Source organism: Petaurus breviceps, unplaced genomic scaffold, assembly GCF_028583685.1.
Source record: "Petaurus breviceps papuanus isolate PSGF00001 unplaced genomic scaffold, PetGlider_PUasm1.0 207, whole genome shotgun sequence".
Classification (NCBI taxonomy): domain Eukaryota; kingdom Metazoa; phylum Chordata; class Mammalia; order Diprotodontia; family Petauridae; genus Petaurus; species Petaurus breviceps.
Window position 1 is genome coordinate 32893033 of NW_027185850.1, and position 24895 is coordinate 32917927.

The 24895-nt window shown below is 38.9% G+C and overlaps 1 protein-coding gene and 1 pseudogene across 2 annotated transcripts in view; both read right to left on the reverse strand.

The window, feature by feature from the left end:
* LOC138165087 (BTB/POZ domain-containing protein 8-like) overlaps window positions 1–22212 on the reverse strand; it is a 121072-nt gene extending 98860 nt beyond the window's left edge. Inside the window, exons 1-3 of one of the 2 annotated variants that reach the window (XM_069093234.1) lie at window positions 21854–22212; window positions 16659–16856; window positions 2600–2841 (exon numbers count right to left, since the gene is read on the reverse strand). In XM_069093234.1, the coding sequence (XP_068949335.1) occupies window positions 2600–2841; window positions 16659–16856; window positions 21854–22011 (598 nt within the window). In that variant the 5' untranslated portion in view covers window positions 22012–22212. Of the gene's footprint in view, window positions 1–2599; window positions 2842–16658; window positions 16857–19393; window positions 19771–21853 lie in introns of those variants that run through there. The other variant, XM_069093231.1, reaches the window with a different exon arrangement.
* Window positions 22213–22696: 484 nt separating this feature from the next.
* Window positions 22697–24349, reverse strand: LOC138165088 (lysophosphatidylcholine acyltransferase 2 pseudogene; annotated as a pseudogene).
* Between the last annotated feature and the right edge of the window lie 546 nt (window positions 24350–24895).

Sequence of the window (24895 nt, forward strand, 5' to 3'; positions counted from 1 at the left end):
CTAAATTGTAGGCTGCAAGTTAAAAAAAATCTTACTATTTCAATCTGAATTTGTAGTCAATTTCAAATCCTAAGCAACTAAGCAAATGGGTTCTTGGATTTGCTGTGTCCTTGCTAAGTAAAATATTTGTAAAATATCCCTATTAGATAAAGTAAAATATAAGATTAGGTCCTTCAAGTATCTTATTCTTTCAGGGTGATATGGGGATGATATCCTCAAAAGGGGGGGAAAAGACAAAGATGTAAAAGTTTTTAATCAAATGGAGTAGTAAATTTTAAGAAACCAACAGAATCAGACTGTTTTCTCAAAGAACTAGGACATATATACATACACACATGATTGGTTTCCAAATGTTTCTAATGGGATATGTAGGCCCTGAGTGTATTTTAATAAGTTCTCCAAAGTGGATTAAGGATTTTACAGATAAATTGCTTTAATAATTATAAGGAAAGGTAAATTATTTTTTCCTTTTTTTGAAGTCTCTGATACTTTTAAGAAACAGAAGGGTCCATTTTTCAAGTGAGGCCCTCATAAGATCTTTTTTTTTCTTTTTAAGAGTCTTCCTTCAGCCTGTTGATGGCAATGTACATATCAAGCATAGGTTTAGGTAATTAGGTAAAGATAGAAACAGCAAGTGGTATATAAAAACTGAAATTCTCTGTTGTTTCAGGTGAATCATGGGTTCCTAATTTGATGTTCTTCTTGTAGCTCTGCTGTTAACAGGATCAGAACCATAAGGTTTGAACTGGCTTTTGTCACATGAACTAGTTACTGAAAAATCAAATTTAGGAGGTTGTAATAAATTGTACGGAGTTTTATTAAGGCGGATTTTAGCAGAGTTACCTAAGAATCTCTGCAAGGAACTTGGAACCACAGAAAAAAATCTACTAGGAAGAAGCCCCTTCAGATCTGCCCTGAGAATGAGACCTATTCTAGAATGCCCAAGGGAAGATATTTCTAGGGACCGGACTATTACCTGGAACCTCTGGGACTCAAAATGAAATTGCTGGATTAAATGGACATTCGAAGCGGGTTACCAGGTTACAAGGAGAATTGATAATATTAATGATTATTATTACATTACTTCAGTTTTTTTGTTTCATGTTGTGTGTTTGCTGAGTTTTCTTGGTTACCTTGGTGCCATGTAAACCTCCACTGTCAAATTAGTTCATGGTGAGCCCTCTAAGTGGTTTGCTCTTGTTAACTGAACCAGAATCGGCCTCTAACCTGTGGGTGGCCTTAATTTACCTATAAAGTCTATTTAACAAAGTCTGTCTCCTTAGGGGATATATGAGATTATGATTCTGTTTGTACTCTTTGTGCCTCTCACCCCACCCCCTTTGATGCCCCTTAAAGTAGACAATCATTCCATCGAGAAATCCCTAATAGATAAAGTATTTAAATATGTGATCCTGGCAGTTGAAAACCCCAGGAACAATGGGGAGACTGTTACATTAAAAATAACATTAGTGACTCCATTTTGCCTTTATCCACCACGTTGTGAAGCCGACTTTCAGTTGCTTTTAAGTCATCTGATTTTGAAGAACTAACAAGATTACTGCCCCCTCCCAAAGATCACGAACCTTTTCACAAAACTACCCCTTTTCCTCTCACCTCAGTGTCTCCTGATACCCTCCACCAATAAGAAACCAGATGTCTCCATTCCTATAATCCTATTTCTCATTCACTCCAAATTGTATATTAACTTAATGGAAAGCTAAATTTTGGGATCCTTGGTTTACTGACCCTGGACCCAGTTTATTTTGCAACATTTAGTATGTAAAGCTAAATGAATTGTTTGTTTGGATGAAACTCGGTTTCTTTATTCCACAGTAACAAGATTATGCCATAATATGACTGACTGAAGGAAACTAGAATGTTTAGTCTATAAGTCAAAAGATTTAAGGGGGGCCATAATATATGCATTTAAGTATGTGAAGGACTACAATCTGGAAGAGATATACAATTTGTTCTATTTGGGCTTAGAGGGCATGGATCAATGGGCTGGGGAGGTAAAACCCAAAGGATTTGGTAACTGACTGGATAAGAGAGGTCAGCAATTTCAAGGTTACCAATATGGGAGACTTGAGAGTAACAAGTCAAAAGGAAGAACAGTTTAACAAAGAAAGTTGAAACTGGAAAACAACTAGTACTACATCTAGTGAGTCAATTATTTCCCTTCCTGTGCCATCTTGCATCACTCTCCTACCTCTGCCAGGTTGGTCACTGCATTTTTATTACTATCAGACAATGGAAGAGTAAAGCAAAGAGAACTCTATCAAGCTCAGTAAATTAATTCTACCTAAAAACAATTTCAGTAAAAGATTTTCTTTGTTGGTTAAGTAGTCAGTATGAAGAGACAGGAGTGTGAGGGTTTAAGTGGTTGAAAATTACATTTTTGGATTATTCATGATTTTTACATTCATGCTACCCTGCTGCCTACTTATTATCCTGGATAACTGAAAATGTTCTATAGTAATATTTACATTTCTCCACCAATAGCTACTTAAAATACTCAGCAGAAATTTTTTTTCTATGAATTATATTAGCATGTATTCTTGTGTCAGTGTAATTGAGATAATCCACCAAAAATTCCCACCTATAAAATCCGAGTGGTCCCCATTATCACTGATTTCTTCTGGAACTTCACAAACCAAACTTCCATCTCGAAGCTTTGTCAAACTACTCTGGGGAGTGGCTGAACATCCTTCACTTTTGGCATACTTTCCAGAATTTACATCAGCACTCAGCGTTTCCTTCTGTAACCTGTCTCCATGCACCTTCTTTCTCAGGATTTCTTCTTCATAGTTTTTTATGTTTCTGTCTGATGAATATACAACACTGTGATAAAACAAAAGATATAAAAGATTAAAGATTATTGAAAATTCCCAATGGACTGCATTTCTGAGATTATTTCACTACAGCAAAAATTTAGCAACATAGATTAAGTGAGGAAAGGTCAATGTGAAAGAATATTTTAAAAGAAATAAAACTTCAGCAGTTTCAGATAATGAAGAGAGTCAACATAGTATAGATAAGAGAGTGCTAGCATAGAGCCAAGAAGCCTCAGTCTAGCAGATACGTGATGTTTATATTGCCCTTTAAGGTTTGCAAAATCCTTTGCATACATTCTCATTTGAGCCTTACAACAACCCTGTAAAGTAGATGCAACTGCTATCCTCATTTTTTAGAAACTTGTAAGGGATCATACACATGAGGTGGGATCTGAATGCAGATACATCATGCTCTCTCTCAAATGAAGCAAAAAAAAGCAAGTGCTCTTTAAAATGAAGGAATTGAACTAGCTAATTTCTGAGGTATTGACTCTAAAATTCAATAACCAATTAACAAGTCTTAATAAGCATCTACTATATGCAAGGCACTGAATTAGATGCTGGGAATACAAGTACAAAGAACAAAACAATTCCTACTCACAATGAGCTTACATTCTGACAGATAAAACAACAAATACATATAGAAATATATACAGCATAAGCAGTCATCAAAACTATTTGGTACTGGATGAGGAATAAAGTAATAGATCAGTGGAATAGATTAGTTTCATGAGACACAGAAGTCAATGACTACAGTAGTCTACTGTTTGATAAACACAAAGACCCCAGCTTCTGGGATAAGAACTCACTATTTGACAAAAACTGCTAGGAAAAGTGGAACATAGTATGGCAGAAACTAGGCATAGACCAATATCTTATACGCTATACCAAAATCAAGTCTAAATGGGTGTACTATCTAGGTATAAAGGCTGATACTGTAAGCAATCTGGGAGAGCAAGGAATAGTTTCTGTCAGATTTATGAGGAAGGGAAGATTTTATGACCAAACAAGAGTTAGACAGCATTATGAAAGTTACATTAAACTGAAAAGTTTCTGTAAAAATAAAGCCAATGTAACCAATATTAAGAGAGAAGTGGAAAATTGGGAATGAATTTTTACAACCAGTGTCTCTGATAAAGGCCTCATTTCTAAAATATACAGAGAACTGAGTCAAATCTATAAGAACACAAGTCATTCCCCAATTGATAAATGGTCAAAGGATATGAACAGACAGTTTTCAGAGAAGAAATTAAACATATTTATAAGCATATGAAAAAATGCTCTAAATCACTATTGATTAGAGAAATGCAAATCAAAACAACTCTGAGGTACCACATCTCACCTGTCAGATTGGCTAACATGAGAAAACAGGAAAATGATAAATGCTAGAGAAGATGTGGAAAAATTGGAATGCTAATGCATTGTTGGTGGAGTTGTGACCTGATCCAACCATTCTGGAGAGCAATCTGGAACTATGCCCAAAGGGCTATAATCCAGCAATACCATTTCTCAGATTGTATCCCAAAGAGATCATAGAAGTGGGAAATGGACCTGTATATACAAAAATATTTATAGCAGTGCTTTTTGCGGTGGCAAAGAATTGGAAATCAAGGAGATGTCCATCAATTGGGGAATAGCTAAACAAGTTGTCGTATATGAATGTAATGGAATACTACTGTGCTATAAGAAATGAGGAGCAGACAGACTTCATAATAACCTGGAGAGACTTATATAAACTGATCCTGTGTGAGGAGAGCAGAACCAGGAGAACCGTGTACACAATTACAGACATAACGCATGTGTGACGACTAACTGATGGACTGGGCTCCTCTTAGCAATACAAGGTTAGAAGACGACTACAAAAGACTCATGATGGAAAGGGATATCCACATCCAGAGAAAGAACTACAGAGTCTGAGTGCAGATGGAAGCCAACTACCTGCTTTATATATATAGCATAAAAACAAAATTAATAAATACATACATGTATAGTAGTTAAACACACTAGTTTGGCAGGAAGAACACTGGAGGGGGGAGGAAAGGCTTCATGAAGATGATGAGTGAACTTCTTTTTAAATTCTTTTTTGAGTTAAAATTGCTGTATGAGCATCTTACAGGAAAAGAGGGATTCTCTGAGGCAAAGATTAGGAGGCAGTATATTCCAATTAAGTAAACAGGTCATTGTAAAGGGAGAGAGACTAGAGATGAAATGCTCTGTGCAAGGAGAAAGTCAATTTGGGGGGTTTACACAACACAAAAGGGGGCACGATGTCCAATGAGGCCAGAAAGGTCGGGGCTACATAAGCCAAAGGGAGGAATTTATATTTCATTCTAGGGAAAATATGAAATCACTAGAATTGAATGAATAGTAAACTCAGCCTCTTTACACTTAGGGAAAATTATTTTGGCAAAAGTGTATAGAATGGACTTGAGTGGCAAAAGACCTGAGGAAGAGAAACCACTTAAGAGGCTGTAGCAACAGCCCCTTTGAATAAGAATTTGTAAGTTCTAATTTGTAAAATCATAAAGCTCAAGGCAAAGACTACCAGGGGAAAACAGATCATTTTACTTTCCAATATGTGCTTTCTAAACCTTAAAATACTTTAATCATACAAAAACATGCTACCATGCTACACAGAAAATAAAACTTTGCTTCAAAAATAACAGGCTTGAAAGTTAATCATGTTCTATTGATTCACCTTTAGAGAATCAGCTTTCTAGTTCTTACGCCTATCAAAATGGGTTAAAACAACAATTACATATATAGAAGTACACTGAGATTAGCCTTTTGCTTTCCCAAAGTAAGAGCACTTCATGATGAGAAACTATTAGGCTGCTTCTGTAAATCAATTGCAAGGAAGCCAACTCCAGTCACCATTTCCTTATCAGGCTTATTGGTCTCCACCAATTTAACTAGTTTGCTCCTCTTTTCTGAACCTCTTACAAGTATTTTCTGCCGTATTAATATGTGAGAAGCAAACCATCTCCTAAAGTGGAACTATTTTTTACTACCTCTAGTGATTGAGAAAAACGTTTTGAATGCCTTTTGTTCAGTTGCCTCTGTAAATTGTTTATTCATATCAGTTCCCCTGGTGGTACCTCTTCCTGTACCAGATACAGTGTTATCAACAGGGAATCTTATACAATGGAGGATTCTCTAGGTTACTACTATTAAAAATCCAAATTGTGGTTCTTCTTTAGGAATAGTAAATTGTTCTGTAGCCTTTCCAAACATTCTCCATCATGTGTATATGATTTTTGTCTCTACAGATGCCTTAGATGTGATGCTACTAAACTTCACCATTTTTCAAAATGTTTTATTTCTTTGAGAGAATTTTTAAAGACACTGATTCATATTAATGTAAGTTCTGCTAATAATTCTCATCATTTGATCAATACATCAATTCCTTGCTTATCAATTAATCCTTAACCACTGTGCTCCACAAGTATTATCTAAACTATATTTTCAAGGTTTGTGGTTTTAATAATGTCTCCATCTAGTCTTTTTCGCTGGACTTCTCTAGTATTTTCTTCACAGAAGGAAACTAAACTTGTTTTGACTTGCCCTTTATTAAGCCATATTTATTATATCTTGTGCTGTTCTATCAGTTTGCAAATTAATTGTCATTCTGTTATGGTGCTTTCTCAGTTCTAACATTTAAGCTTTCTCGTTTGCTTTGTTTTTCCTCTTTAAACTACCCCAACCTCACAAATACTGGACTATAATAATACTTTCTGGTAAACCAAAGGAGTCAGAGTTGTCCCTTATATTATTTGGGGTTGAATTTTCATTAAAACACAAGAAAGCAAGTTCTGTGTCTTATGGCCTCATTTTTGAGCCATCTATGGAGGTACTGTATAGTATTTTCACAGTGAAATTAAGTAACTCATGCATGTTCAAACCAAAGAGATTCTACAATATGTAACCACATACAAGAAATATTTCAAAATGTTACTGTCAAGGAGGAAGAATGTGAAGTACTTTATCTGTACTAAAGTGCCATAAATCACATAAATTGTTAAAAAAAATTATCAGCTTTTACACTTACAACAAGCATTAATTTCGTCATTCTTCTAGTATAATTTTCTGTATTTCATCTTAATGAAATTATACTTCGGTATACTTCACCAACCAATTATTTGAATTGGTAACCCATTAATCTGAACTTACTAACTTTTAGATATTCTGAAAAGAGGTTTAAAAGAAGGAGGAGGGTGGAAAAAAGAACATGGAAAGAAAAAAGAAGGAAAGGCTTATTAAAAGCATTTGAAAAATAAACTGATGGTGACAAAACTTACCAAATTACACCTAGGATCAGTGGTGGCTATCCTGGAAAGGGCAGCAGAAATCATTTTTGGTATATGGTCTTTAAATTAGATTTGCAGACTAAGAAAACAAAATAACTTTGTTAGTTGTTTTTCTGGACAACATATTCTTGCCTTACATCCCTTCCCCTGCATATCTTAGAGCTGACACCTGCTGATATAAATATGCTGGGATAAAGACAGGGACTAGAATCACTGGCATACCTTTCACCACTACAGGTCAACATCTTCTGCCTTCTTTGCAACTCAGTCTCAGAGAGCTGCTGAAAGCACTGAGAGGGGACGTACCTTGCCCGTGGTCACATAAGCCAATATTGTCAGAAACCAAATTTGAAGCCAAGTCTTCCTAGATCTAAGGCTAACTCTACTTCTACTATGCCACACTGCTTCTCATGAATACATACATCCATCAAATGTGAAGATTCACACCAGCACTATGCCCATATATCAGGGGCTTAACTAATGTTAATGAACCAGTTTGTTAATTGATTGAAATCAAGGTCAGAAGAAGAATCCCAAACCTTACTTGATAATCAGTAGTTGCTGAGTCATCTATGGAGGTTCTGTATTGCTAAGTCATTTTTCAGTTGTGTCTAACTCTTTGTGACCCCATTTGGGGTCTTCTTGGCAAGGATACTGGAGTGGTTTGCCATTTCCTCCTCTAGCTCATTCTGCAGATGAGGAAACATAGGCCTAATTGGCCTACCCAGGTCACACAGCTATTAAGTGTCTGAAAGCTGGATCTGAACTCTGGTCTCAATCCACCAGATCTCTAATTTCATCCATGGGGGTTATTTTTTTTTACCAACATAAATCATAATCCCTCCACATCTCATCCTACGGATTCTTAGCTATGTCTTTCCACAAATTTGTAACAGACAACCCATCCTGCACTTTGGAAGCCTTCTTCTCTTTTTTCTAGGATCTCAGGAGATACCACCAATAATAACAGTAAGGTAGTGCTTTAAGGTTTGAAAAGTGCTCTACAAATATCTCATCTGATCCTTGTAACAACCCTAAGAGGTGAACCCTAGGTTCTCATTTTACAGATGAGAAAACTAAGGCAGAGGGTCAATGACTTGCTTAAATAACACAGCTACTCAATGTCTTAGGCCAGATCTCAACTAAAGTCTTCCTGACTCCAATTCCAGAGTACTAACAATTATACCTGCTTCCAATATGTCAAAACAGCTGTCTAGCTGTTGGGTTTTACTCTCATTTGATGACAGATCAATTTCCTTTTCTGGTCAACCATATGCTAATGACTTTTCAACCCCCTCTCACAGGCAAGTTTATCACTTACAACACGCTGCAGCCAATCTGAAAACTATCATCATCACTTGAGGTAGCCACAATATTTTACTGTCCCAGGATTGTGGCAGTTGTTATCTTCAGTCTAACCATATCACCAAATAATATACATGTAAAACATTATGTAAACTTTAAAGAACTGTATAAATGTCAGCCATGACTATGACCAGAAGAATACTGGTATTAAAAACCTTTGTGAGTGAGACAGGGGAGAGAGAGAGAGGGGGAGGGAGGGGGAGAGTGGGGGAGGGTGGGGGAGGGTGAGTGAGGGGGAGAGAGGGGGAGAAAGGGGGAATGAATGAACATTAAGAAATTAAATCATTGCACTGTATAATTTTACCAATTCAGTCCAACCCAATCCGTTTACTCCCCACTAAATACTAGGCTCAGCTAATTTTCCATGGATAAAGCCTGTCCAAGAGATATACTTTCTAACTAGCTAACTAAATTGACTTGCTGCCCATGTAGCTCCATATCATGAACTGGTAAATATGCCTTTAATTCACCTTGTTTCTTCTAAAAGACCGTATTTTTTTTTAGCATGGACAATGAGGGAATTTGTTTTGGCTGCATATATTTATTACAAGGTCCCCCTTGGGAAAGGCAGAAGGGGGAAAATGGATTTCTACTCGCTAACAGGCTAGTGACATTTTCCAAAAAATAAAAATTGTTCACAGCTAGGTGTTTGGGTTTTGGTTTTTTTTTTTTTTGGGGGGGGGGTAATGTGTGAAGAGTAGGGAGGCAATCAGGGTTAGGTGACTTGCCCAAGGTCACACAGCCAATATGTGTCTGAGGCTGGCTTTGAACTCAGATATTCCTTGCCTCTAGGGCCATTGCTCTATCCACTGCACCAACTAGCTCCCCCAATGGCTGGCTCTCGTTATTTACCTTCCATTCTCAAAGAGGACCATGATATCGAGAAGGTGAAGTCATGGCTTAGAAGCGAATCGGATTTGAATGAGGGAAGTTTGGGTAAAGTCATCAGCCTCACTCTCTCCTCTGGAGCCATATGGCAAGATCTGACCACACAAAAACCTTTTCTTTAATGATACATTCTAAAATGTTGCCTAGAAGAGGCAAGTTCATTTGTTTCAGACTCCATTCTTCCCTCCTTTTAAAATCAGAAGAAACATTTCCCTCTCTTAAGTCCTGAGGCACTTCCCCAAAGCCCATAATCTTTGAACAATGACTATCCAGTCACATCAACCTTTTCTTTCAGTACCTTAGGTTACTGCTTCTCTGCACCTGGGGAATCTTAAGTCACTGAGGGCTGCCTTCTCATCACCTTTTTTTGGTTTTCTAGAGTTTGCAACCACTTAAACCATTTTTGTCCCATACTTCTCATTCTGAAGGTTATTCACCTTTGCAAAGAAAATAGAATTGAGTAATTCTGTTTTTTCTCCATTATCCATCATAAATGCTTGATGTATCTGCCATGTAAGCTAGGTTAATTTCTCCTTAAAAGTTACTGAAACCGAGCTTACTTGGTTATTGGCTTAATTGCTAATTGGCTAAGTAACTGGTTCCCAGGTATACTAATTTGGCTAGAATATCTTTGTCGAGTTCTTCAAAGAATTTCTATACAGCAATCATTGGTGCTTAAACTGTAATGATCTTAAGTCAGTACCCTTTCTATGTTAATCTTGAGCACTGCAAGATGAGGTAACCAAATGCACCACAAAATGATGTTTGTTGCCTCTGGGTTTATGATAAAATAAATTTCAACTACTCTGATTCACTGATCCCAGGAGGATCCATCTTGCCATTTAGCTATGACTTTTGTCTTCTAGTTTCCTTTACAACAAGAATATCAATAATGATATGGTTGTTACTCCAGTTGTATACATATTAGATGACTGTTGGACTATCAATTGTTAACAAGAGACAGTGGTCAAAATATTTGTAGGTGACTTACAAACTGTGTAACTTTTAGCATCTAATCCTTTTACTACAATTCCATTGCCACAACTGAGGGAAAAACAGAACTTCACACAAAGGAAGGTCATTGTGTTTTTATCCATTTCATGGGCCAATAAAATGAAAAAAATTCTCATCTAGTAGTCTGCATTTTGATAACACTTTGCATGTGTAAATCAGATTGGTCCTTAAATGGCCAAAATGGCTTGTTACTGGGTTAGTATTTGAAGCCTTTAGGAGCTTGTGCTCTGCTTGCACAGTTTTCATGAATCAAGTTGATCAACATAATACGTGAAGCATGTGAATAAGAGTTATGTGAAAAGCCAAACTTAGGTACTAAAAAATATTAAAATGTCTACATTTATATATCTTTCCTTTACAAGTTTCAGAAATTAGAGATACCAGGGGATCTAAAAGCTTAGTTACAGAAAAAGAATAAACACTGATACAGAGAAAATTTCTAGGAAAACAACTTTAAGGCCCAAATGAAGTCACACTAATTTTCTATGAAAATTTTCTGTGAAATGTTCAATGCTAAGGCAAACTTTTTCCCACAACAGGGAAAAGGTTAATTACAGTAAAATATTATTTTTCTAGAATGGGTTAAGACCAAGATAATCCCTTATGTCTAACCCTCATTTCATTTCCCTTTATAATTTCATTTTCTCTCCCTTGCTTCATTTCTTCTGGTACTCTTGCAGAACTTATGGCCAACGTACTTTTTTTTTAATCTGATGCTCTCCCAGTTTTGTAGGATTATTCTATTCTTCTCAATTTATCTCTTGAGCATCTCTTAACCCACATCATTTCTTCATAGTTTTTGGTATTTTGTTCTATTTACTAATGCCTCTGAACTTCACATTCTTGAATGAAGTAGTCAGGCGCTGTTTCTGCTCCTCCTGATCCTTCGGAACATCCGTGGTTAGACCAATACTGCAATCTTCCAGATCTGTTAGATGATGATGGGCACTACTGCAGGTTGTCAGCCTGTTTATCTGTACTTTAGCTGGCTTTTGGAAATAGCAATACCATCATTCCAACACTTGTGGTTCTGATTGTCTTTTTGTGCAGTCTTGGGATATGTGAAGCATACTGATCTCTTCTTTCCCTGATCACTGTTCAATCTGGTTCAATTTCACATCGTTGCTGGGCTCCTCTGTGCTCCTTTTTAATAGCAATTTTAACCAGAAGTCTCAAGGTAATCATTCTGAATTAACCTTACCCTGCTGACAATAGTTTTCCCTGAAAGATCTCTACTTCCTGTCAGTCAATTTATTTTCTTTTGGTAATAATCTTTTTGGGATTATCTCAATCCCAGTCTATTCTATAAAAATTATTATTTCATTGGGATAATTCAATACAGTGCTACTGGTAAGTAATTCAACAATGTCTTCTAACTCAAAGGGCAACTGTTATGGTGTTAGTTCACATTTTTATGTTATTTCTTTCAAAGAATTTAAAATATTTCCTCTAAGCTGCATTTTAGCAGTATGTCAGTCTTGCCTTTTTTCTAATGAACTGCACTCTACACAAAGTAATGCAAATTGGAAGATTTTAGAGCAAACTCTTTATATATTTCATACTCTAACCCTTAAAAGAATCAGTTATTCTAAATTTTCTGTGATCTTTTAATATACATAATAGTAAGATCTATAATTAACAGACTGGAATGTGGAATACAGACTTAAAGAAGTTCAGAAGACAAATAAAAAAGGGATAAAACAAAAAAGATAGGAAACCTCTATTATGATAAATCATTACAAATATACATTTATATGGAGCTTTAAAAATAACAAGAACCCAATCTATTATAGACAAATGAGTTATTTTGCCTAGGGAAAAAGAGAAAATAGAATAGGTTCATATTCTAAGTTCATCAATTCCTTGGTCACCTACCCCCATTAATCTGTTCTTGTTTCTTTTTTTTAAAACTATAATCGAGTTGCCTTGCAAAATTGTATAATAACAGAGCAAATTCATTTGAGCCTTGAGTCTTTAAGGAGTTCTGGGTGATAGGTAACATTACCAATATGTATAAAATTATTCTGTAGACAGTCCATGTTATATTTCAAATACTGTTCTCTATTCTTTGGAGAGAAGAAAAAAACTAGAAACAAAGTAGATACTCATCTATTGGTAAACAGTAGGTAAACAATGTAATATATAAATAAAATGAAATATTACTTTGCTAATAGAAACAATGAATATAAATAATAGAGAAGGATGGAAAGATTTATAAGAATTATTGCAAAGTAAAGTAGAATTATTTCAACGTGAAGTAAACAGAAGCAGAAAGCAATGTAAACAATTATTAAATAATGTAAATGTTAACAATAAAATACTGAAACAGAACACTGTGTAATTATAAAGACGATCTCTTCCCCACCCCCCAAATAAATAAGAAAATGTACTTTTTCCCCCTGTTCAGAGGTGGAGGACTACAGATGCAGAATACTACATGTACAGTTAGATTTTGTTGATGTTAATTAGTTTGCTTTACTGCTCTTTTGTATTCTTTGTTCAAAGAGATGGTGTTCTCTACTAGCTGAAGGGAAGGAAGGAACATTCAGAATTGAAGATGATATAAAAACAAAAGATATAAAAAAAATTGAAAAATAAAATGTTACTGTCTTTTGACAAATGGAAAAAGTAAGAGGACAAATATATAGGCCATTATAAAATTCATTTCTTCTGGCACTTTTGTAGTCCTTATAGCCAACCTATTTTTTAATCTGATGCTGTACTTACTGAATTATTTTATAATTACCTATATAAATTATAATAAAGAAAAACCTAATTAAATTAGGAGAGAACAAAGACAACTGCAAAATGCTCTTTTAAAAATTAAAAATTCTAAAAGGTTGAAATTTAAAATCAATTTTACTACTTCCAATTTATTTTCAAAGTTATAAATGAATATTTAAATTGAAACACATTAATTTAAAAATATAGTTTAAGGTAAGCCTATACCACACAATAAATAATCAAAAATAATAGGAAAATTGTTTGACTTGGACCCAATAGTACTATTTGCCCAACTATGTATCACACAGACGTGAGCAAAATATTGCAAATTAAAAATTATCAGTACTTGCATTAATTAGTTTTTATTATAATGATAAAGATTTTCCCCCAAAATTTAGGCCATATTCTTCATGTAAAAAAATTAAGAGCCTATAGAAACAGTATTATTATATACAATAACTATATTGTATTGTATTAAGAGGGAGTCTGGCCTCTAGTGAACAAAGGGCTGGCCTTGGAACCAGGGTAACCTGGATTCAATTCCTACCTCTGACATACACTAGTTATGTGACCATAACCAAGTCACTCTACTTCTCAGTACCCTAGGCACCTCTCTTAAGCCTAAATTATAGATGAGCTGCCCAGCTATATTGGTAAAGTTGTCAGTAATGGGAATTCCTGACTGATGAAATCACACAAGTGGACTCATCTTCAAACACAGACAAACAGACAGACAGACAGACAGACACACTCTCTCACTCTCTCTTTCTCCTATAGTTAATGCTTTATAAATTACTTTTCCCATAGGTAAATGCTGTTACAACTAGAATCTAACTATTGTAATCTAAGGAACTAGACTCAACTATGTTGTATCTCCAGAATAATAACAATATTTTCAAGGATAATTTAATAAATTGGGTCTGACAAATAATTTTGTTAATAATGCTACAGTATTCCAAAAAAACCCTGCTAATTTCCTAAATTATTAATGTGGAACTATCTTTAATTAAATAGCCTTCTCAGTTAATATAATCTCATGTTATAGAATATATACTCTCTCTAGCTAAAATGAATGGAAGTTAGAATTTTTGAAATCTAATCCTGTTACCTCTTACAAAGGATCACAATTCCAATTATACTTCTTCCTGAATAAAAGAAAAATTAACTAACATTTCACATTGGTGCTACAAAAACTAATAAAGCACTTAAAAATAAAACTACTAAATGAGAAAATTTACCACTTTTATATGTCTATGAAAATAAAAATGCTGTTTTTTTTAATGTACCTTTCTGAGCCTTTCCCTGCTTCAGACACACTCCCCAAGTGTGATTAAGTATCCGCATTTATTCTGACAGGCGTTGGGATTGTTTGGTAAACTATGTACTGTCCTCTTTTTTTCCTGGAGAGTTTGACACACTCTAGAGATTTACTTGCCTTCCAATGAAAACTGGGAAGTCAAGAATAAGTAATACGGAGTAAAAGCATTGACTGTATTATGATTCAAATTCCTAGAAAATCACATTCGAAGATATTATTAAATGACAGTATCTATAAAAATTTGGGCTATATTCAAAGATAAGCTTTACAAAGTACCACATTTTGTAACTACTGCTAAAAGATGAGAAGCAGTTATCAGTAGGGTATCATGCAACAATTCATTTCAAAAATTAAAAAACATTCAACATTAAATATGGCCTTATATGAGGTGATGATTCTTCACCATAAACTGTTAAAGTTATGCCATCATCTATATATATAGCCTCAAATCTGAAAAAGGTCCAAGAGATCATTTAATTCAATTCATGTCACTTTAGAGATTAAGAAACAGAGGACCAGAGAAATTAATAGATTTGCCCAGGATCACTCAGCTAAGTTAGTCAGAAATGCAATTAGCACACAGGCCCAAGTACCTCAAATCTCTTGGCCCAGAGTTCTTTATACAATATGACGTTACCTATTAAACCATACATAAATATACACATACACACATTTAAATTGCTAACATTAGGTTTTAATACACAAAGCGAAAAATTTTATTAAAAAATTTAAAGCTATACTTTTTTTTCCTGTCTCATAAGTTTAAATAAGGTGTTAATCAGTCCCAAACAATTTCATTTAAACTGATACTGAGCACTTACAGGAATCTGAAATAATAATAACTATTAATTTTTAATGGCCTACTAGCATGTGTAAATTAAAAGCAAGTTTTTATATTGAAAATATTTTGGTCCAAATTTAAAAATGAACTAAGAAAAATGCTAATATTTTCTACCACATAAGCTTGAAAAACAATTTTTAAAAAAAAATCACATTTGAGGCTACTGTTAAAAAAATAAATTTTGTCATGCTATTCTTGCACATAGAAATGAACTTTTTTTTTTTAGCTTTTTGGAGGGGCAATTGTGGTTAAGTGACTTTCCCAAAGTCACACGGCTAGTTAAGTGTTAAAACGTGTCTGAAGCCAGATTTGAACTCAGGTCCTCCTGACTCCAGGGCCAGTGTTCTATTCACCATGTTACCTAGCCACCCCTGAGTTAAGTAACTCTTGACCTATTTTTATTAGAGTTTCAGAGGGAAACCTAAAGTAATAATACAGATTCCCTTACATTTAAAAATCCCATTGGAAAGCTCACCAACTCAAGTGTTCAAAGTGAGGATCAAGGATTTGGGTTACTACATATTTTAAGTCTATTTATCCAAAGAGGTCACTAAAGACACTAGACTTCTGATAAATAGAAGATAAATAACTATATACAGCAACTAAATTACATCTATAGTTTCTTTAAGACCCTAAAATCACACAAAAATATAATTCACACCCAAGTGCTATTTCTGCCGAATAAACAAAAACTGAGTTTTGTCAAATAATACTTTGATAAACAAATGACAAAAGAGTTTTCGGTTCTGTATTTGTTATTCATCGAGGAAGAGGGGGAAGCATCTTTAGAAAAGCATTAATTTCCATGCTTTTGGGAAAAGAGGGGATAAAAAAACTAGGGGTAAATGGTATTTTCAATTAGTTAGTTAATTCCTTGAGAATATAACATTTTCTGATTTTTAAAGTCCTGAGGAATTCAATTTAAAAAATCTCTAAATATTTCTTAAGGCATGTTCTTAGAGAGTTAAGAGTCAAAATTCCTAGCAGCTACTCCCTTTTTTAAAGTAAAGTTTATGAAGTTACCCAAACTGCTAAAAGCCAGTTGTATTCACTTTTAAATCATTCTTTCCTAAGTCAATTTCATACAAACAAGAAAAAAAATCAGTTATATCTGTAAATGTTTATAATTAAGCTTAAAGCTCTAAATCTCAAAATAAAAAGATTACATAGTTTTATCACTTAAGCTGTCAGAAAACATACCAAGACTTATCTTTTTGCTCCCCCCAAATCACTATTACTTCACCTATGTTGGGGTGACTTGAACTTTAATTGAATGTAAATAAAATGGGATTTATTAAAAAAAATCCATGAAATTAAACAATGTTTAAAGCAAAGTATAAAATGAGTAGATTGCAAAACATACTTACTGTAAAAATGTTCTAAATTCTGAAGGTTCAAAGTTTTCCACACAAACAGGAACATGGTTCTCCCAATTATTTAATGTTTTTCCAATGGTATGAAAATAGAAGTCTGGAACCCTTGCTAAAAGCACAGCTTTGTGAGCTTTGAACAATGTAGGACCTATACAAAAAGTGACATCTGTATGGATTTCTTCTCTTAGAAGCCTGTGAAGGATAGGAATAACAATTCAATTACTTTTAAAATTTAATAAGCCCTTCAGTCTTGTTTTTCTTTCATAAAAAACAACACAAAATGCATTTTCAACCTAATAGACAAAAAAAGTATTAATCCAAAGATGAGTTATTTCTATCTAATTCAGCTGTAGAAATCTGGCACAATCTTTCCTTGGAACTGAAATTTTCATCTTAGAATATACAAAGATAATTCCACTAAAATAACAGGTAGAGAATTCTTAAAAGGAGTATTTTATCTTTAAATATGCTGCTACGTGAGTGTCATCTAGGCACATACAAATATTGCCATTCTCTGCTTAATTTTTAATTTACTGTTAGCTCTAAATTTTGCAATCCTGATTAACACAAGTTCAACTTCTTAAAGGTTTCTATCTAAAAACATAGTGCTAACAGAGTAATAACAGCAATATTCAGCTAAATAAATTCTGAAATTGAAAAAAAGGAGTAAAGTCAAATGTAAAAAAGTCTTAAAGGTCCACTGGTTTAAATAAGATAGTAAACAATATGGTTAATAAAGAAAAACTGACTCAATGAATTTTCCCACATTTAAAAGTCTGATTCTTAAACATCAAAAACTGTTTGAAATTACTCATTAAAAAGAATCCAATATGAATCCAATACTAAGTTTCATGTTTTCCCCTGCCTCAGAATTGCCACAGTGATTGTTTTCACCTGTTATTGAAAATAGATGTAACTATAATTTAGTCTCATTGCAAAAGTGTTTTGCCATTTCTCAGGTTTGGTTATACTGAGGACCAAATAATTATTCTGATGCACAATCAATATCTAAGTCTAGAACTAGTATTACAATAAAGGCTTTATTATATTATCTTTTAAAGTAAACTTTCATCTTACAACTTACAATAGGTGTTCAATAAGTAAATATCTATTGAATGAATTCATTACATAAATACCAAATAACCTTCATAGCACTGTGTTCCCATCATGAGACTGAATATTCTCAATGGACTTCTGTACTGCAACAATACAAAGTACCATTCATACTAGTAAAAAGTGCAGAGACAACTGGAGAATTCATCAGGGAAACCCCTTTGTTACTTTATAAACAGGATAGTTTTTGTGTAAGTTTTACAACACTTTGCTCCAAACTATTGTTAGAAGCTTCTTTTATAGTATCACAAATTCTGATTACTCATAAGTAATGTAAGTCACATAAAACTTTTCAAATATTGCATTTACTTTTTCAGTGACAAAAGGCTATGTTGTTTCTGACTCTTCCTGACCCCATTCGGGGTTTTCCTGGCAAAGACACTGGAGTGCAGCTCCAGCTCATCGGACAGATAAAGAAACTGAGCCAGGCCGGGACGTGCAGGGTCACACAGCTAGTTAAGGTCTGAGGCCACATCTGAACTCTGAGTCTTCCCGACCCTGGGCCCCGGGACCTCGGGCACCGTTAACTGCCTATGCACAGAAGGCTAGTTTTCTCTAATAGTCACTTTATATCCCTTTTCGGAGCCGGGGGGCAATTCCGAGAGGGCAGAGTGGCTTTCCTTTTAGAAATCTGCTTAATTTTAGGTTGGAACATCCTTCACACACCCCATTTCCCCACACTGAGCCTTAAAATCGAGCTTCCGGGGCCCCCTTCCGAAGCTCGGCTCGGGCCACTTGTTTGCCACAAACACGAGGGATCTTGTACAGGTCGGGGCTCCCCACCCTCGAGGACCTTAGGACGAGGAGAAGAGAGGAGAGTGGCAAGAAAGGCGGCGAAGGGCTGAGAAGCCGGGGGAGGGCGCGGCGGGTCCCCGCGCCGGGCCTCGCTCCTTCGCCGAGCGACGCGGCCACGTGGCGCTGTACCCCGCGTCCCCGGGGTCGCTAAGCCCCGCATGACAGTCCTCCCCAACCAGGGGAAGCGCCCGCCCGCACCTCCCCCGGCGCGGGGAGGGCAGAGCGGGGCGCTCTCGGGATGTTCTCGGGGCACCACGCTGGAGCGTCCCCGGCCTGGGGGCCGCCTCCACGCCCGAGCCTCTTTGGGGTCACTTCACGCCGGCCCTCACGGACCAGACGACCCACGCCCACGGCCCTACACCCCAAACAGCGGCGGGTCCCCTTCCCTTCACTGGCAGCAGTAACTTTTCTTTGGCTAACCCGTCCCCACACGCTCGGAACCTGAGGCCGCCACGAGGGAAGGACACAGGCGCGTCACCCTCCGGCGGGCATCAGCCTCTGCGACCCCGTCGAGGGGCGGGGGGGGGGGGCGCGCCCAGCCCACTAGGGCCGGCGTCGCCCGGGGCGGGAGGGTCGCTGCACGTGGCCCTTCCCCGAGGTAACCCAACCTGGTCGTGGAGGAAGCGCCGCGGGCTCCGCCCCCTCCAAGCCCTCTGGCTGACCCGGGGCCACACCTCCCGCCCGGGGCCCCGGACCGCCCTTTAACCCCAGCTAGAAGACCAGAGCCCCAGCAGCGCGGCCGGGGGAGGGGCCGGAGCCGGGGGCGCGCCCGCGCATGCTCCGGACCGCAGAGGGCCCACCCCACCCCCGTCGCCTCCTACCTGAGGAGATCCTGGCTCAGCTGCTCTGACACCATGGCCCGAAGCCGGCGACGCTCCGCCACCCCCTTCTTGCAGGCCCCCGGGGGCCCCTGGGGGCCCGCGCCGCTCGCTCCGCACCGCGCCATGACTCCAGGCCGGGCGTCAGGAGTCTTAGCCGCGCGCCGGCTCCGCGGACACCTGAGGAAAGGGGGCGTTTCCGGTCAGTCCCCCGGATGCTGCTGCCCTGGCGGCGTAAGGGAAGGGCCAAGTGGGCTGCTATTTGTAGACGGTCCCTTCCTCCCAGCTGGCGGGGATGAGGAACCTCGCAGGCCCCCAGTGTGCGGCGGACCACGGCCTCACGAGATTCCCCTCTCGGGCCAGGCCGGTGTTAGCGCAAGCGTATTATCTCTGTTTACCTTCGCCTGGGAGTGCCCAGGACTCGGGGTGGGAGTCGAGTCCAGCCGTCTCCCCATTGGTCGGCGTGTCAATCGTTTCCGTTAGCGAGCCTGTGAGGCGCGTGCCTCGGCGCCTTTTGCCCCGCCCCTCGGGCGGGAGGAGGAGTCTGCACGTGCTCTCTAGCGCTAGCGGGATGCAGGCGACTGCGAAGCTGTTCTCTGGACTGACTGATAAAGCGGGGCCGCCCCGTAACGCGTGCCCTTCCTCACCGTCCCCGAGAATCACTCCTACCCTGCCCTGGTGGCCTAGAATTGGCGGCCCACTCGTGTTTCAGAAAGAGGGCGGTTTGCAGGGGCGCAAGGAGGATCACAGTCCGGAACACTTTGTAAGGAAGTGGGAAGGCTAGAGGACGGGAATGTCCGAGACCTCATAGAGCCGGAAACTACGTAGCAAAAGGATGTAATTTAAATAGTGCTATGTTTTTAAAGGGCAACCACATGGTCAAGGGGATAAAGTGCTGGGCTTAATGTCAGGGAGACTCCGCTTCCTTGACTTCAAATGCGACATCAGACACTAACCGTGTGACCGCGGGCAAGTCACTTCACCATGTCTGACTCCAGTGGCTCCACCAAAAAAACCCCAAATGGGGTCACTGGGAGTTGGACCCGACACAACAACAACAAATGTTTTTAATCTGTTTACTTCCTCAGGGAAAAAGGACAGTGGGGGAGAAAAGGAAAGACAAGAGTCCAACTAGTTAACTTTCCTTCAACAACACATGGCAGAAAACAGTTTCATAACCAAGGAGACCGGGATTAAAGACTTTGTCCTCTTAAACTGGCCAAGAAATGGTTCTTCCCCTCCACCCTTATCCCCCCCACAAAGCTTATTCGAAATAATGAAAATCTTTGAGGACAATTAAACCCTATAGTTAATCCTTGTCTGTGATAATCAAAGAAGAACCAAGCAAATAAAAACAACCCCATAAAATGTAAGTCAGCTTGAGTCTAAGGGTAGCTTCACATATATCTTTATATCCCCAGGGTCTAGCACACAATAGGAACGTAACAAATCCGTGTTCACTGACCTATAGTACAAAATATTAGACAATCCAAAAACATTTATAGTTGATTTTGGAATGAATTGAAAACATTATACCCAAATAGGTATCTAACAAACAGGAAAAGTACTTTCAACATTCTGTTACATAATAAAAAATGGCAACAATGCAAATGAAGGCCAAAATGTAAAACTTGAACTATAATACCCATTCAGATTTTAGCATAGCTCACTTAGAAATACCTTTGGAGTATCCTATGCTTCAAGTTGAAAATGAAGTTCAAAGCTATTTTAAGTATATGAAAGAAAAAAAGTATAATGAGTTGTGATGGGATTTTAGTGTATTAGCCAATCTACAGTAAACGTTAAAGATATAATCCTACTCAATCCTACTTCTATTGCCTCCAGCCTGTTTTCCTGTCAGCTAATGAAGGAGCAACTGAGTTATTCTCAGGTGCTCCAGATTAAATAGCAGAATGGCATTTTAGGAGAGTAGCGTTCATTTCTATGACCAGAACTGACCTTATTTTTAGGCAAAGTAAACCACTTCTCTAGTGGTGTAAACTGGGGGGAGAAAGGAGGACAAATACCTTGGGGGTGGGAATCTTCCCACAGGGACCTACCCAAAATTCTACCACTGGAATTCACTTCTTTGTCTTGAAGTTTTGTTCTCTATGATTCTTATCAGTGACACACTCTTAAGTGTAAAGGATTTTTATCAAATTATCAGACTGGGAGAGAAATCATAAAGGCATTGTGCACCTGAAATGGAGAGATGGAGACAAGAGTTTAATGGAATAAGAAGATGAAGAAGACAAAGGATGCTGTCTCCTACTTTGTCCTGTCCTAGGGCCCAATCGTTGTGTGGCTTCCATGACACTCACCAATCAGATTTAAAGACAAATATTCCTTTAAAGAATCCTACTCCCATAAGCTGGCTTCTTAAGAGATGTGCTAACTGAATTTTCATTAAGTGTAAGAAGAACATTATCTATATAACCTTTTGAGTAGGTACCATCTGTTAACCTGTTTTTAGCAGTCCCCTCACTTCTGATGGTTCTGTTTTTGGGGAATTGATGAAGTTCAGATTTATCACAAACTTCTCCACTGGAGTTTATGATCCATGAAATTGGCTGTTGAACCTTGTACAATGGCTTCTTTTCCAAAGCAGTTTTGACTGTCATCTTCTCAATTCTTCTAAAAATGAAAATAAACAAAGCCCTTTTATCAGTTCAATATGTATGCTTGCTCCTAGTATTATAGTAACTTCTTTGGTAATGGCAGATTATCTTGTCATTATTGGTACACAAGGCGGATCCTTTGCAAACCAGAGTCGAAAGTTTTTGTTCCCTATTCTTTCATTTAGTAATTATAGGAGGCAGCCTTATGTGGTATAAACCTTTTTTGGCTCATTGAAACAATAGCTTTCTGTTTTTATTTTATGCTGTGAAGTAGAAAATTTCTGTCATTCTGAACCAGAGAGATAAAGGAGACATCCATTGAAGCCCCTCTGGCTTCAAGAACACTGGGGGAGTTCTTAATATAAGGTATAATAAACTTAAAATAAGTCTGTTAACATATGTTGGGGGTGTGGTTGAGGTGTTTTGGTGTATAAGAGTGCTCCTCCCTCAGGGTTTAGGCACTACTCAAAACTTAAATATGCAAACAACTACATCAGATAAACATGTTTTGTGAAACTGCTTCCTAATTTGTCTATTCCCAGGATATATTATAGCAATCATTAGGCCTTCTTAGGAGATAGTTGGTAACGCAAGGCCCAAATAATGTACAAGCACATTTTAAATATCAATTAATACTGGTACAGCCTAAAGTAAAAGCTCCGGAGTTTTTCTCAACAAAAATAAGTTTTCAGTTATCTTTTTTGTTTGAAAAACCATCAACATTTTCTAGGCTGACCTCATTTTTATCTGAATTCACTCTTGTAAACTTAATGTCTTTTGGTAATGGAAACACGTGGCTCGCCTGGAGTTCTAAGTATGTAGTAAACAATCTGGCATATTCTGGATTCTTCATAGCAAAACTTTTAAATTCTGAATAGGAAATGTGATTTGCATTTTCCTTGGCTATTTCCTGGAAGAGACCTGAAACTTCAAGGTTTCTGACGCCAAGATAAGCCTGTAGAATCCTGGCAAACTCAATCTCTGTTATATAGCCATCCTCATCAATGTCAAAGAGCTTAAAAGCCATGTGGATAAGGTCTTCTGTGTTTGCAGGGTTGCACAGGACAGAGAGCCCAATCACGTATTCTCTAAAGTCTATGGTGCCATCACGGTTCCGGTCAAAGAGCCCAAAGAGCTGGCTCAGGGTATCAGTAATCGGAAGCTTTAAATACTTGGCAAACTCTTCGATTCCTATCCTGCCGCCTTTGGAGGAAGCAGCAATTGTTGCATACTCATCCAAATGTTTTCTGACAGCATCCCAATCCAAATTCAGCTTCTGGCTGATTTTGGTAAATTCCACCAAGCCAGCTTCCATAGGCAAGGTCAGCTTTCCTGCCGAAATCATCAATCTGCAGTCTTCGTAGGTATGGTCCGTGACAGGCAATTGTAGGGCATTGGCCATGACGTTCCGTACCCTTCTGGCATAAAGGGCAGGATCATTTCTCTCTTCATCGTCAGGGATGTAGACGGGCATGAACTCCAGTTCCATATTTGTGAAAGGTTGTGTGAGGGTTAACAGGAACAGCTGCAGGGCCGAAATGCCCTGCCACGTCCAGGTCACAGTGTCCAGCTTGTTGGGGTACCGGAGCAGCACCGGCTGCACTGGGACTCCAGGAACGAACGCTCCTGGTTTGAAAGTAATCAGACACGTGCGGTTGGTGCAGGTGGCTTCGGGGAAAATCAGGATCTGGGGCCAGTACCCTGCAGAAGTGGCACGCTTTTTAATTTCGTTAACCGTGTTCTTTCTGGAATCTGGGTCGGTGCGGGACACGAGCACGGGCTGCCCAGCCAGCAGAAGCCTGCCAAAGAACGGGACGTTGGCGTTCTCCTCCCGAGACACAACGGACGGCATGCCGGCGACGACGCCGGCGATGCCGTCGAAGAAGGTGGAGTGTGGGGCGACCACGAAGATGGGCGCCTCGCGGGCGCTGGCCGGCACCCCCTTCACCTTCACCCGGAAGCCCATAAGGAAGAAGAAGATGCGGCCCAGCACCTGCAGCACCGGGCGGGTGAGCCGCTGCCTCCACGATTTCACCGGGTGGCTCAGCTTTATGGGGTGGAAGGCGGTGGCCAAGAGGACAAACGGCCACGAGATGAGGACGAGCAGAAGCAGACCGATGATGCGCACGGGCAGCAGGAGCAGGCCACCCAGCCAGATGCAGACCCAGCGAGACGTGCTCCAGTGCCTCTCCTTAACGAAGGGGTTGTCCACGGGCGGCGGGTACAGCGACCGCTCGCGAAGGCAGCGCAGGGAGTGGGGCGCCTGCTCCCCCGGCGGCTGCAGCAGCCCCTTCTCCAGCTGCATCGCCGACGAGGAAGACACCTCTTGGCTTAAGCTCATGGCTTAGCCAGGAAAGGCCAACTTCGAGGGACTAGAGACGCATCCCACGATGGCGCAACCAGCCCAAGGCCTGCCTGTCCACCCTACGCTCTGCCGGGAGTACTGGCCCCAACCTGTCCACCTGCCTCTGCGCAGGCGCCGCCCTGCCGGCCACGCCCCCTCCGCCCAGAGACCGCCCCTTCTACAGACCCCAGTGCTCCCCGGCTTTACTTCTACGAATATTTCAAGTCTAGGATCTTCTTTCTTGGTTTGAACCGAGTTACCTCACTCCCAAGAGGCAAGCGCCTTCACTCTGTCTTGTCCCCTATATATTCTTGTATGTAGCCTTTCTCTGCTTTCTGTTTTGGTACTAATTTGGTTTTCTCAGCTAAATTCATTGTGGAATTAATATTTAGAGTGAAATAGGGTCAAGCCTTGGATACAGAGCTTGGGGACCTCCTTCCCTCCAGTAATGAAACAGCAATCAGAAGGGAGATTAATTCTGATTGTATTCCCTAGAATAACGATATTTAGGGGAGCAAATAGATATAATTCTATCCCAGTGCC